The sequence below is a fragment of the Galleria mellonella genome, unplaced genomic scaffold, assembly GCF_026898425.1.
Source record: "Galleria mellonella isolate WM207_F2 unplaced genomic scaffold, CSIRO_AGI_GalMel_v1 utg93, whole genome shotgun sequence".
NCBI classification, from domain to species: Eukaryota; Metazoa; Arthropoda; class Insecta; order Lepidoptera; family Pyralidae; genus Galleria; species Galleria mellonella.
This window is the reverse complement of record NW_026442176.1, coordinates 934,382-950,519: the sequence shown is the minus strand read 5'-3', so window position 1 is coordinate 950,519 and position 16,138 is coordinate 934,382. Positions and strand designations below refer to the sequence as shown.

The window sequence follows — 16,138 nt, the reverse complement described above, 5'->3', positions numbered from 1 at the left end:
AGAGTTTTTTGTGTGTCATAGAAAATATACTCATAGGTGGAGTTCAGTGAAAAAGTCGCGGCATTTGTTTCTATTCTCATAATTACTGTAATAGCTACCTACCTCACCCACTAAACAAATAAACGAATTTACCGATAGATTCACTTTTCACTACCGTATACATGAGACAGAATGTGACGACTAAATCAAACGCCTTATCCTTTCTTATATGTGCGGTAAATATCAACCGATCGATTTGTTTGCCACTCATCTGTAGGAGCTGGTAAATATTACGCTGAAATGTAAATAGTATATTATTATCATCGAGACCAACAATAATGCAATTGACAACCGACTAAGTAACATAAGAAGGACGAAAAAGGCTAAATTCTTCCCTTTAAAAAATTTTACATATATTATCGCCACGTATTTTTTTAAACTGAGATCTTTTATAATAAATATTCTTCTTCAATTTGCGAGTTTTTGGTACCTGAATTGGTTTCATTTAGTGGATGATAATAGAATGGTGACCCAGTCTGTACTATGGGTATATGCTGGAGGGGTGGGGGGTACTATTGAGTTATGATAGGTGAAAATGAAGTCAGGTAAATTATCGTGACGAATTAACTATGTCTTTTTCCAAAAGGGACTGCGTGGAAGTCGACTTGACAGGGTATATTGCTAGCAATGGAGACTAGTGTTACTAACAATTCCTTTCCCCAACCTCCCACCTAAATTGGGTATAACAGATGAAAGTTTCCATGTGACCAGGCGATATATCGCGGTGGCGCCGAGCGTGACCGTGAGCGGCCATACTCGTCGGGGGGCGCGCCGCCGCCGCCGGCGGAGCCTGCTACGCGGACTGTCACCATGAGCCGTGACCCAGCCGACTCGCACGGGTTCGGCATCTGCGTGAAAGGTGGCAAGGAGGCAGGTGAGCCTGGTGGTACGCTCAAACACTTCCCTTATGACGCTTTTGTTTGGTAAAGTACGCTATGTTATGTTCGTTTTCGTTTTGTCTACGGACGTCGAAAAGAATACTTTTACATGACGTCTTCGTCAATTGTGAACTGCTTTTGATCGAAAGGGGTCTTTATAAATTGAAAACATTTCTTTCATATTTGTATTTCATTTAGTATTGTAATTATAAGTATGTGTAATTATATGTATACTTCTTACTATTCCTACTTACGTAGATAATAAAAATTACCAAGTCTGTATATAAACAATTCATAGAAATTGTGTAAATAAATCTAAAATTGTAAATTCATTGGATACCTAAATAATAATATATTGTATATTGTTATTTAGGCGCTTCCGCTGAATATTAAAATAATAAAATCTTCCACCGTGAGGTATATAAAAATATATTTTCCGTATCATTTAAAACTTCTTCCAGGGAATGTCATTTAGAGTACTTTTAATTAAATAGGTATGTTCACTATTTTCAGACGAAGCATACAGCCAAATTTTAATATAGAAATTATTATCATTTGTATGAATTGTTGGTGTGTTGTCTCATCTATACTTATAATAAATCTGTAGAGAGTTCAATTTTGTACATGAAATATATTTCCAAAATAACTATCAGGGGGTGATTAGTGATCGATACTGATGCCAAAAATGCAAACAGTAAAATTTTTGTTTCTGTCTATATGTTCGTTATAGAAATAAAAACTACTTGACGGGTTTTAACGAAACTTGGTACAATTATTCTTTATACTCCTGGGCGGGTTATAGTATACTTTTCATCACGCTACGATCAATAGGAGCAGAGCAGTGAAGGGAAATATTGGGAAAACGGGAGAAGTTACTCCATTTTTAAGCTTCCGTCGCGTGTGCAGCCCTAAAGGCCACTTTTTAAAATGTAAAAATGTCCACCCGTGCGACGCCGGGACGGGCCGCTAGTGTGTCATTGATTTATAATATAGACAATATTTGTTTTATAATAACCAATATATTATATCTATTCCTAGGCAAGCTAGCACAGCCATCTTTCGAATAAATTAATAAATTATTGATATTTCGGATTTATCTATTATTTAAGCGAACGGTCCCTGCTTCACACGGCTTCTAATTAGAAAATCTACTAAAAACTGTTATTTTCTATGATATTTTTACTCGTATATATAGATATTATTAAAAATTAAACATAAGGCCGGCAGCACACCTGCAATGCCGTAGGTGTTGTGGGTGACCATGGGCGGCGGTAGTCACTTACCATCAGGTGAGCCGATTAGGTGAGGTGATTTATATAAAAAAATATTTGTAGCATTTAGAAGAATACCTATTACCTATCCATATGTTAGCTACAGATAACAACATTCTGAATCCTGCAGTAAATTTAAAAAAATGATTTCAAAGTGCTTGTAAATAAGTCTATTTGAATAAAGATGATTTGAATTTTGAATGTAAACATTTATTTCACCAGTAATTTGTACCTAGTAATATCGTGAACAGGTGTCGGCGTGTATATATCGAGAGTGGAGGAGGGCTCGGTGGCGGAGCGCGCAGGGCTGCGCCCCGGAGATTCCATACTTCAGGTCAATGGGACGCCCTTTTCAGGGATTTCACACGAGGATGCGTTGAAGGTAATTTATTTTTACACACATTAATCATTGTAAATTTTACAACATTATTCAATTTGAGCGTACGACGTAGTATCTACATGTTTGTTTACAAATTGACTAGGAGTTTTGAATAGTATGTTGAGAGGATACAAAATGAAGACTGTGTCGTACTTATCTGTGTCATAGGCAACTTTGCCTTCAAGCAGTTTGCTTACATGCTGTCAAGTCGCCTACTATGTGCTCTATTGGGAAGGTGAGATAGTAATAAATAAATTACTACTAGGTACTGTAACTCCAAATTGTAATGTGGCATGTTACATGGGCCACAGATATGCCAACAATATCACTAAGATTATTTACATAGACTATTTACCGTTAAATGGGCCATGTGCTGAATGACATCCTCGTTGTATAAAAATGGCTTTATTATAATAGATAAAATGGGTAAAGCTGTAATTCAAATGTCTTGAGTCAGGGTCAAATCAATGCTCTTAGGGATAGGGAATTTTTTTTTTATAATTTGTATGAACTTTTTTACATAGTTTCGTATCAGATAAACATTCAGTGCATGTATATAATCTGACGTATGCGCATGCTATTAATGATATTCGATCTTTACTAATTCTACTAGGACGATGCTTTTATCATAGATATCTAGTAATATCGCCAAGGGTGAAGTTAAAATTATAGATATACTTTTAAGAGAATGTTCTATTACCAAAAAAAATTCCCAAAGAAACGTGGGTCAGAAAACAATTAAAAAGTATAGTCTTAACAAATTAACATAATATGTAGTTGGGCATATAACGTTTTTGGAAAAAAATGTTTAGTGCTACTAATAAGACCCGCCCTTGAAAGATGAATTTGATTTCTCTTAGTTTATAATCTGTAATTTTGTATATAAAATTAATATTGAAGGATTGACAATAATAATTATTATTATTCTTGAAATTTTAGTATAATTTTAAGCGTTACAATAAAATATTTCAAAGTTATACCCAATATGAATGATGACTTGGTTCACCGAAATGCTTACCTGTTGCATCTGGCAGATTGTCCGGGGACTGGGCCAAATCACTTTGACACTGCCAAAGTACGATAAACTGACTCCTACACAGCGTTTTATCGCCGATTACTGTTATTTTTTAATTTTCACGCTTAAATTTTTTATTCATCTTTGAAATCAACAAATGTATTAAACTCATATACTCTTATTAAATGGAACGCCAAATTGAATCCAAGCAATTGGCGTTTTATTGTTTCTGCCTATCCCAATGGGAGACAAAAGTGACTAATGTGTTGTTTTCGTAAATCATATATCGTTTATTCATCGTGATCGTGTATTTTATAAAATAATATTTATATCAAACATTATCCTCGAAATTTTATTTATGGTTTACTAGCTATAGCGGTATCTCGTACAAATAACTGGTAAATATATTATTTTTATCTCGAAACATTATCCTCATAATTTATATTTTCATAACATAACATTATATAACATAACATAATTTATATTTGAAAACTAGTTGAATAGCTTCGACTAACACATTCAATATACCTGAACACAATAATGATTATCATAATTATGCTAATTCGAAGCTAAAATCATAAATTACAGATGGCTAAATAATTTTTATTCAAATAGTCTTGTTTTTTCAGCTAGTTTCGGAAAGCTGTTATCTGTAATATATTATAATATAGTACATTATAATGGCCCATACCTTATTATTACATTACCATTCCTGCAAACTATAGTGTTATATACTATAAAACTATAATTTCCTGGGAAATCTTCACAAACAAAAATATTGTTATTCTTTGGTGGCGAAAAATAGACTCATTTCCTAACTGTTCTAGACAAATATAATTCTCTCTTGTTTGGCAGGATACTTGCGTTTTGGATCGTTTTATTTTCTCCATAAAAATCTCCAATTTCTTTTAATTCTATTCGTACTTTTTGATTTATGACTAATTGTAGAGAGATAATAGTATAATCAGTAGATATATGAAAAAGCATGTAGACGGTTTTTAGATTCATACGAATACTTTTATTATTTGATATTTGAAGCCCAGCCGTGTGGTTCCAATATAGAATAGGTCATCCCTTCCTATCCCGTGGGTGTCGTAAGAGCCAACTAAAGAAGGGCAAGGGATGGGTAATAGCGTCTCTCTGATGACAATCATCAGATATGTTTTACCTCTGCAGTTGCCAATCTGCCTGCCAAGTGTGGCATCTACTGGCAAAACCCCCTAAGAGGGAGTCTTATATTCAGCAGTGGACAGTTAAAGGCTGACATGATGATGATGATGGCGATTCGAAGAAAATAAAAATAAAATAAAATTGCTTACAAAAGTCGTTGTAGTAGTAATAATTCTTCTTTGGCAGCGCTCAGCACAGAAAATATAATATGGCATATAAGATATTTTAAATGTCATACATGTTATATATAAATATTTTAACAGATAACATCACATCCTGTATTGTAGTTTTCCATATTCAGCATATTAATTCATATGTTACTACTACTGTAATTATTTCGTGACAGAGTAACATTAGCCGATAGTGCGTTGTTTTGGGCCATATTTTTTATTGGCTCAAAGGTTATCAACATCTTTTTGGCGCAGGTGATGCAACCTATTGAATGTGATCTAAAAAAGTAATACTTATTATTATTACGACTACTTGAGTTAATATCAAGTTTTTGTTCTTCACATTTAAATAGTCATCGTCCATTTATACTACAATTACTATATTCTTAGGTCTGCCTCCTATTTCGATATTAAATATCTATGTCCAACCTAATCTTTGCTTCCCACTAGATGAAGTAACCAAATTCAATTTAGTCACTACACTTGGTGGAAATCGGACTTTATATATAGTTATTTCCACAACATTGCTATTATGTCATGAAATATTTTTTTTCATTTCGTACTGAAGAGTTGCACTTTTGTCGGTGGAGCACTTGCCGTTCACTATGATTAAAATGGAATATTGTTGTACGAAAAATACGTATTATGTTATACATAATTATATTAGCTACATAAATATAATTTATTTTACAAAACATATTCCATTAGCTATTTGTTCTATTTAGTATAAGTAGATGGGTCCGAGAAGGTTATTTCAAGAGGGGGATAATGGCATACACGTCATTTCGGGATTTCATGCATTGATTTAATGTAAAGGTACATTAGTAATTACTGAGTATCGTGACTTAGTGTTTTGTATTCTGTACAGAATTTTTTTACGACGAATTATACTAGTCTCCTCCTGTGGCATTCCGAGAATGAAAAGTAATGGCAACACATTGTATTCTTATGTTATCGCCACACAGTAACTCTAATCTTATTCTCTTTTGATATTTTCTACGTACAGAGGCCAGAACAATTTTATTACAAGCAGGTATAGATTTAGCGTGACATTTTCCACAAATAGGTCGTAAGAATATAGATAAAAACAAACTTTCTTTCCTCATATTTTTTCACAAGGACTAACATAAAGTTTGGATTAGCTCGGTCTATGTTATATTTTCTTTTCGCACAATATCTCGTTGAGAGGACAGTCACGTTTGTTTTTGTTTGCGATGAAATAATGCATATTTACGTGCCATTCTTTCTAATAAACAAACTTAGATATGGCTACTTCATTACATATAGGTATGTGTTAGTTTTCTTTATGTAAATTTCAAACTAACAGAAACGTTAATAAAAGCTATGTACTCTATAAAATGAAGATTTGTGAAACCCTTTTCATTGAATCTTTAAATAAACTTATTTCCATAACATTTGAATTTATAATTTTAAACTCTACAAACTTTTCATAAATATCGTTGTATAAAATTATATACAATTAAATTAATCAAATTATTCAAAAATGAAAAAACGGGTCGTCCGGTATACGAGTACTTTACAAGTATTAACTCACATTGTTAAAATAAATACATACAACTACTGAAATACTTATAGCAAAGGCATATATATACATTTCGATATATTTACATATGTACCTATAATATAAGTCGATACCAATAATAATAGATAGTACAAAGAACTGGTATAAAGAATCAATCATATACAACGCCTTTTCTTTGTCAAATATTTTTTATTTTGTTGACTGTAATATAAGTTCGTTCCGCATATATAAAGAAACTTTTATTATTATAATACGATAAGTAAACGTAATTTATTGATTGATAAATATATTAAAATAAATTTGAAGTAATGGATAAGATGATGTATCCTGTTACATTAAAGTTTATAAGATGTACATACATAACCTTTTTAATACACATAACGTCAAGTAGTAAAAATAGTAGTCCCAAAATAAAGTTAATATATATGAAAATACATCGCAAACATTCTATTAATATAGTAATATTAAGTTTTGGTAATCGAGTGAGCTTGTCAGGTGAATAGCGCTATTTTTGCAGACGTTCGTTCGAGCTTTTTTCCTTCCGTGCACCGCGATATCGCTTGATTTACGATGCCACTTTGACATTCACCGAAGCTTTTTGCGGACATTTAGTTAAGGCCAATATAAATGAACAAGGAAAACGTAAACAACGCTAACTGAAAGAAAGGAGTTTTGGAATAAAGAAGTAATCAGTTGTCTCAAAATTAAATCTATACTCTTATAATGTACATATAATCTTATAATATTACGAGATGCGCTGTTTGGTGAAATTAATGAAACACTGCGTGGGGCTCCTGTTTAAGGCGGTAGTAATCTCGTCGTGTTTAATACTAACAGGACGCAAGTATACGTGTTGTTCATAAAAAATCCCCCTTTTCTCCATCTCTTTTATTCTGTGGCACTCCTCTAGAAATACGAGATAAGCTCGATTTACTGAAACTATCTCTGCGTCCCAATCTTAACTACAGGGAATATATCGAAAGTAAGGCTGAAACCCGAAGGTTTAGCAAGCTAAAGTGGCAATGGGTTGGTCACATAGCTCGAAGAACCGACAACCGATGGGGAAGAAAGGTTCTTAAGTGGCGACCGCGTACGGGCAAACGCAGTGTAGGACGACCCTCCTCCCACTGGATGGAATGACGACCTGAAGTGCATTGCAGGGAGTTAGTGGATGCAGGTGGCTCAGGACCGTTCTTTATGACAGTCTATGGTGAAGGCTTATGCCCAGTAGTAGACGGATAATGGCTGAAATGATAATGATCCAAAAATCTCTGAGTTTTGAAGCAAAACACTAGAACCTCTATCATTACGCAGAGATGTAGCTTTCCTTGCTTTATTTTCTACCACCCCTATTTTACAGCAAGTGCACAGAAGCATTCCATTACCATATTCCACCTCCTCCTTTCCGATAGCACACCACAATGATGGGCAAGTGATTACATCCATACGCGGTTGACCGCCCGAGCTTGCGTACAAATAAGTTTTAACTCTTACGTGAACTGTACCATATCGATGTACAATGTCGAATGGTTTTTCTCGAGATGTATTCCCTTCATCCTATAACCTCAGATCCTTCTAACGTAGCGTGGAAAGACACTTATTAAGCCGTCATAGTGCGGTCAACCGTTGAGAGTAAGTAATTCATTCGGTTGATCGTATTCATGGATCATATTGTTTCTGTATTCGCTTGGTGTGGCCACATATCGAGCTATAATAAAAAAATAAATATACAAAGTTAAGTTTTTAAAGCCTGGTTTTTGTATTCTATAGGTAAAATTTTACACGAACTATTAATTTGGAAAGACACTGAGATAAAAGCTTCTGATCTCGTTTATTTTATATTTATTATATTTATTGTTAAATTTGTAATTAACAGCTTATTCTCGTATCTAAAATAATTGAAATATTTTTATACCATACATTAGCTAATTAGAATTTTCCAATCTATATATTAAACAATGTTTTACTTATTTTTTAATGGTAATTAATACTCGTAAAATAAATTCAGTGAAATTGAATTAATACAATAAATTTACTTTATATATGTTTGTATATATTAGTCTCTATATAATAGTGCGTCACCATCCCTTTGTCTTTTTCTCAGTGTACTCTACTTAAAGATTGTCTGGAAGAGATTGCTTAACGATAAGGCTGTCTTTTGAAATTTAGTACACGAATTGGTTATAAATTAAATTCATAAGAATTTTGTATCGTTTTTATTTTTCAATTTAACTTTACAATGTACATTTTCCCATATACTGAGTAATAAATGTACATTATGATAACCTTAATTTATTTACGCATACGAATACATGGATAAAACAGTTTGCAAAACTACCTGTTTTTGGTTAAGTATTTCTATGAAAACAAATATATAAATATAACAATACAGATAGATGGATACTTTTTATTGTTTCCACCAAAAGATACAAACATAAGAACAATAGTAAACTTATTATAGATACAAATAATTACAATTTACAATTACAATTATAAACCTATGTAAAATAAAATATATGGGAATTGTATTATACTTCGGTATGAAAGTCGAAATTACCTCTCGTCATATCGTATTCGTTTTCTATTCAATGGCTCAACATATTCATTTCATTAAGCGATTACTAGATGAATTCGATGAGTGTGTTCCTGAAAGTTATCAAAACTGCTCGTAGCTTTAATTTTTAACAAATGATTTATTTATATTTATTATATTAATTAAGCAGTTAATCAATGTATTGACGCTCATTAAATTTTGATTTGTACATTCTATTGTGAACGTTGGTGGTACAATTACTAATGTTGCAATTGCTTTTTACGTATTGTGTTACGACGCTTATAAAAAGTTTTATGACAGTAGAGTGCTATAAAACTCAAGTATTTGCGAATATATTTTAGATGGTATATAAAATTTCGCATACGGACTCTGTGGAGCCATTAGTATATTACAGGTAAACAAATAGGTCTGTACATACTTCTGTACACGAGTTACGTGTATATATTATTAATTTTAAAGGTTGAAAATTGTTCTGTGATCTTGCATATAAATCAATATTATAATTTTTTTTTAAAGTTAATTACAATTTTATTTGAATAGAATACTAAGCAGTAGCTAACAATTATATCTAAAACCGAAAAAATTAAAAAGCTAATTCAAAGCTGATGTTTATCGTATAACTGTACTGTATTTTTTTTTATACTTTTTGTGTTTTCTGATAATATTGAAAAAAACTGGCATATATTTTAATTTGAAAATTAAAGAAGATTATCTTTATCTTGTTTATATGCTCATATTTAAAATACGTATTTTCTCCTCTACAACTGGTTTTGTTTTTTCCATATTTTGGGAATTCTAAGAGGGAACTATAGGTATATATATAAGAAAACATTATTTTATGGATTATTTTATCTAGCTAAAAATAAGTATAGTATATACTTACGAACTGAGAGTAAGAAGTTTTTTGTTTACGATACAATACCTATCAAGGGATTTACCTGAAGCAGGCTGGGACATATCGGCGTTTGTTATTTATAGTCACGCTCGGCTGCGACTATACAGTTTCCGTTGAGAAATATAAGCCAGTGAAATAAAGTATCCCTCGAAACACATGGATTTCTTGTTTGTGTTTTTTTTTATGGAACTTAGAATGACAAATAAGCTGACGGCCCGCCTAACGGAAAGCGGTAACCGTCGCCTATAGACATGAACAGTAAATACCATGAACATAATAGATTATGCCGTGTTCTCCATGATAATGTCGCCCATTTCGTGTACAAGTTATAAAAAATATTAGTGTATTGTTGAAAAATAAAAATAACTGTTGTTAATTTTTTTTTATACCATTGAGGTGGCAAACAAGCATACGACCCACTTGATGGTAAGTGGTTAAAAAGTTATACGGTATTATAATTACATAGGCTTTATTCTGGTATTTAACTTGGGTTAAGGGCTATTGCTCGTATTTTCATGCCCACCCCAGGATGTGAGTTGAACTTTCAGCTATGCCTTATTTAAGTGGCTAGGTAAACAATTTTAATACGCCAATACATACAAACATAATAATACTGAGAGGAAAATTTGGTTCCTACTAGAAACTATTGTGGTTGATTTTTATCAAATTCATCATGACGGCTGAACTGATCTGCATTCATTCTCACCTATCATCTCTCACTGATGCCCTGCTAGCGTATACCGATTACACAGACAAGGCTGCCATTCTACTTTTAGCCATTAATAAACCTAATAATATTTATATATACTTACTTATATACTTATTAATTAGTAACTAGGATGATTGTCATCAGATGCTGAAGTCCTGTCGTCAACTGACGATGACGGTGCGGACAGCAGGTGCGCTTGTTGGCCGCGCATCTTGTTCATGGATGGACCGGTACGGAAGGCCAGCGTCGCCGCCGCCGGTGCGTCCACCACGTTCCGCCAGCAAGGATCGCTCGATACGAAGGGTGAGTGCCGGTCTTTTCTGATTGCAAGTTAAACTTGGATTAAAAAAAAGAGCATAGAACAACAACAAAATATCTAATGAAAGTGTTTAAATCGAGTTAAAGAAAAAATTATAAAAATATTTGAATTTTTAAATGTAAATATTTATTTAATTTTAATTTGTTTTGGTATGTTTGTAAACCTATAGGAACCTACGTAATTATTCCCATTTTTTTGTATTAGATAATGAACTAGAATTAAATTATATAATTTATTTTCTTAGATTATCTAAAATGAAATTTTATGGTCTAAAGGAAATGGCGTTGCATTTTATACATATAACGAATTTGTATTATATATGAAAGTAGACGTAATCTGTAACTATGATATCATTTAAATCTAGTCAGCTATTTATGCGTGATTGGATAACGAACACCTAAAATTTTTACAGTAATTTTATTTCATCTTAATATTTTACATACAAATGGCTCGCTCATAAATTCAAGAATGCATATGAGCAGAGCAGAGTCGGTGGGGGCAGGGGCAAAGCGGGGCTGTGGTATGCTAATCGCTGTTCGCTGACCACTGGAGTCTATCGTTAGTGGTTGTAATGAGGCTCGCGGCATGTCCGATTTGGCTCCGGTCGGCTGTGCTCCAGTGTTCGAAGTAATGTTGTCGTCTCTATAATATATAATTTCCTCAATGAAATTGTCTTCAACGCATAACAGCGACCACAGATTAAAACCGTTTAAACTTTAATTTACAAAATTTGGCAACGTCGCATTTATTCGTGAATTTTCAAAAACAATTAAAGAGTTTTCAATATTACAGGCTGATTATTTAAAAATTTATAAACTTTGATGGCAAAAAGTATTTGAAAATTTTCAAATCAAAATATGAAACAAGTGAAATTTTTTTGTCATAGATTTATACATGTACAATGTATTCTACCATTAATGTTTTAGTTTGTAGGCAGAGCACTTTTTAAATAATGAATCAGAAATATTGAATTTTTCAGTTGTTTTGGAAAATTGACAAGTAAATGCCACATTACCTTACTTCGTTATTACTTCATTCTTAAAAATTAACTTCTTTCTATTATATACTCTAGATGACTATCTTGCTGGTATTTTATTTTGCTATTAAGTTTTCCATTTGTGTTTTTAAAAAGTTTTAATTATCTTTATCATTTTTATAATTTCAATCGAAATAAGCTCCTTTTTAATTATGTAACAAATATATCAGAGCAAGAGAAGGTAAACTTTTGAAAAACTTTTTTTAGAAGTTTACCTTCTTTTTTTTCAAATAAAGATAGATAGACCTATATATATAATTTTAATTTTATGAACTTATATTACTTTTCTCATATGAACTCTATTAAAACATGGCCCATTAGGATGGTAGCGTATTAAATACGTACCTTTACATAAAAGTTATGAAAGAAGTGCCAGCTATTTTCATTAAAATCTGCGCAATATTGTAATTCTCCGGATTTCATTAAACGTAAAACTTAATTTAAGATGATATTAGGTAGATAGCTACTATGTAAAACCATTTATAATTAAAACAAAATTAATTTCGCATTTTAGTTAATTATAAAGTGAAACATGTGAGGGTGTTGCCCTTTATTGTCAAGAGGTCGTTTTCGTTATAAATACTCGCCTATGAGGTAACTTATCGCTTTACATATCCATTAAAGTAAGAATTACGGGACAATTATTTAAAATGATCCGAACATGAATTTGAGCTTCAGAACTATTCCCTAATTTACACCTCTGAATTTAGAATTTAGGCTGGATTAGATGATAAAACTGTGTCTATTATAGTAATAAACATTAAAAAATATGTTCTCAAGAAATTGCGGTTCTGTGGATTATTAATAAAAAATCGTCGGTTTGGTTGGGTATTTAATAAAAATCGTTCTATCATATTTCTATTTTGTTATTTGTGAAGTGTTGTTGTATCAATCCCAGTTAATTATAATGTAGATAGTCAATATTGCTGACGGTCGGCCGCTTTTATGACTCCGCCCTAAGTACACACTTCTAATAGGTATTTAGGAAGTACTTAACTGCTTACCGCTTCCTACAATTCAGAACTGTAACGAGCTCCCATTAAAAGTAAAAATAAAGGTGGTCCACCTAATGAGATCCTGTAATACTTTGCTACAATATTATAAACATAGATGTAAGAGGATAACAATTATTTTATATAATAATTGTTTACTAGATTTCACTGAAATGGTTAGATATATTTCAATCAAATTTGGTACATAGATGAACTACGGCGTAAAATGTCACATGTATTTCGTGGGCAAATGAGATAATAAATTCGACAGATTTTTGTTTAAATGTTTATTACTCAATCACGCTTAAATGTGAATATGAATTAGAATACAATATTTGTACGCAAATGGTATCCTGAATTAACACATACAGGATGCTTTTAGCCCAATACACAAAGGTAAAGATGTGTATTCCATTGCAGGATGAGAAGTCATTTTGTTGTAATATTATTTTATGTAAACAGGTGGACCTTTGCATCGAGCCGGGTCAGTCATTAGGACTGATGATTAGAGGAGGTCTAGAATACAATCTCGGCATTTACATCACTGGGGTCGACAAGGAATCTGTAGCTGATAGAGCTGGACTAATGGTAATTTAAATTTCTTTATTTTAATAATACATAAGCTTAGTAACAATAGTAGTTACATGAATATCGTGTAATATTCAGTACCTAATTAGTAAATAAATTATTGTTAATTGTAAGACAACAAAAGGAATTATTATTTTAAACTGTTTTTCTTTCTTCTCGACACTCTGTTTTACACACAAATTATGAAATAGAAATATTATTAACCAATTAATTATTAAGTTCATTAAAATAATTATTAAAATTTAATCAATCCAACAAGTTACATTAACTTTTACTTAAAAAAAAATAATAAAAAATAAAACAACAATTTTTTCACTAGCTATTTGTTGATTAATATTTGATTGACTTTCCTGTATGTGTCAAAAGAGGCACCTAAAGGAACTTAATGGTCAAGAGATGAGCAGCAATGACTCTCTTTAAACATCACCTTAAGCTTAATTGCTGTTTACAAACTGCTAGCCAAAACCATTAATAGGGGGAGGCCTATGTTCAGCATTGGACAGTTAACGCTTGATATGATGAAATTTGACTGCAAGAATTTATTTGTCTTAATAGTAGAACTTCCAATGTTTGGCAATAATGCATTAGGTCCCTTACTCATTTACAAACATGATAAATGAAAAATGTCTTATATATTTGCTTGATTTAATAAAATATACAATAATAGCTGACATATTGATTACTGTTGATAACGGCGGTGCCTTTATTGCCGCCATAATTAATGATCACACATTAGACACTGTCCAGGAAAACAATTTGTTACCCATTGTGTTTAATTTGCGTAGGGGAGCTTTTAAAGTTCCCAATAGCTGACAAAGCATTGCGTGGGTTGTTTGAGGCAAAATATATATATTATCTAAACAAAAATTCTTGCTTATTTATTTCTCTTTGTTTCCTTTAGAATGTAGGTCAGTATAAATCATCCATAACTCAGAAAAGATACAGCTGCAAAGATACTAAATTTATTATTTCTTTTATATTAATTATACTGGCAAGCAAGCAAACAAATGTATACGATAGAAAGTGTTAACCGTTTGTAGCGGTTGTATATATTATATTAATTATAGATTGTCCCCCTTATTTATAAAAATCTCAAACGTCTCATAAACATATAATATTTTAGGTATTCAAGTTTTTTTTTTCTTTTGCTCTAATATCTCAATTTGACGCTCTAATAGCTAAAACACTCGTAGATTTAAACGACGTTTTAGTTTTTATGAATAAGGGGTAATGTTTTATCGTTTGATACTGAGATTTATAAGTTTTTTAAATATACCACGAATGTGCAAAACGAGCCTACAGCCCATCTGATTGTACACGGTTACTGTAGTACCTATCGTAGTTTTATAAAAAAAAAAAAACAAACTTGATCGATCATGTTGACCTGATGATACTTATCAATCTTATTAATCCATATATATATACTTAATCCATATACAGGTATATAATTGAATGTCATCATAAGAATACGGTTTGGGTAAAATTCTAGAATATGGTTTTTGTTTTAATGTTTTTCTATTATTACTATTATATCAGACTTAAACTGTCCACTGCAGAACATAAATCTCCCCCTTGGGAATTTTTGCCATTGGTTGCCACTCTTGGCAGGCGGATTGGCAACAGCAGTTAGACTTTAGAAATGTTTTAAGAGTAACGGTACTGCCCATCCCTTGCCCAATTATTTATATTGTAATCTAAAATAACTTTTAAGGTATATATTTTTATACAATATATTTTTAATGTACCGCCAAACCACTTATAGCATATTTTACGTGCATATACAAAGCATTTCTGTGCCAAAAAATCCAATAACTTCATTCCCCCTTTTATCCTCGTCGTAGATTAGGCAATAGCTACATATATCCTCCATTAATCTCTTTCCAGATAGATAAGGTGCAGTTTGGACAACCGCCAGCTGTTGTCGAAGCATGCATTAGTTGAATTACTGAAATCGAGACTTCAGTATGCCTTACTTGTATTAAAATGCATACTTTTCATTTTTATTTGTAAAAAACTAAAAAAAAAAATACAATAATAATAATAGATTGTAATATTGATAATAAATTATTGAGTACGTGCTTTTTCTCATAAGAGAAGAATATAAAAATAACGTTTAATTTATAATTTAATAAGTTTAATTTTTAGTTTTCCTGATAAAAAAATAATAATAAAATACTTATAATATATTTTATACTATTTATAGCTTTATTTGTAAACCATAATGAAGGTTACACTAAAGTAATGTAAAGACAAATTAATTACGTTAAGGACTTTAATTTCACTGCAATAACTTTACACTTCCTTGCAAATTAACATAGAATTACATTAGAGATAGTCGTGAGTGTGGGGGCGAAGTGGCGTTTCCGTGGCGAAATAGCCCCAAAGTTAGCTGGGACTTGAAAGCTGTGTCTCGCAACGTGCCAAATTGCTTGTTCGCTTTCTATTAAACTTCCATGGAACTTTAAGTCTATTTCGCATGACATTTATTTAATATTGCCAAGGATGTCTATGAATATAAACATATTTAAGCAGACTAGTCATAATAATAAAAAAATATAAGAGGAAATACTAATTACTCTT

General features: G+C 31.8%; 1 protein-coding gene across 7 annotated transcripts in view; it reads left to right on the top strand.

The window, feature by feature from the left end:
- LOC116412764 (whirlin) overlaps positions 1-16,138 on the top strand; it is a 100,814-nt gene that overhangs the window by 34,010 nt on the left and 50,666 nt on the right. For 5 of the 7 annotated variants that reach the window (XM_052902576.1, XM_052902574.1, XM_052902575.1 and 2 more), the window contains exons 5-8: positions 751-925; positions 2,440-2,570; positions 10,753-10,926; positions 13,433-13,558. In XM_052902576.1, coding sequence (XP_052758536.1) covers positions 751-925; positions 2,440-2,570; positions 10,753-10,926; positions 13,433-13,558 — 606 coding nt within the window. The remainder of the gene's footprint in view (positions 1-750; positions 926-2,439; positions 2,571-10,752; positions 10,927-13,432; positions 13,559-16,138) is intronic. The other 2 variants (XM_052902572.1, XM_052902573.1) reach the window with 2 other exon arrangements.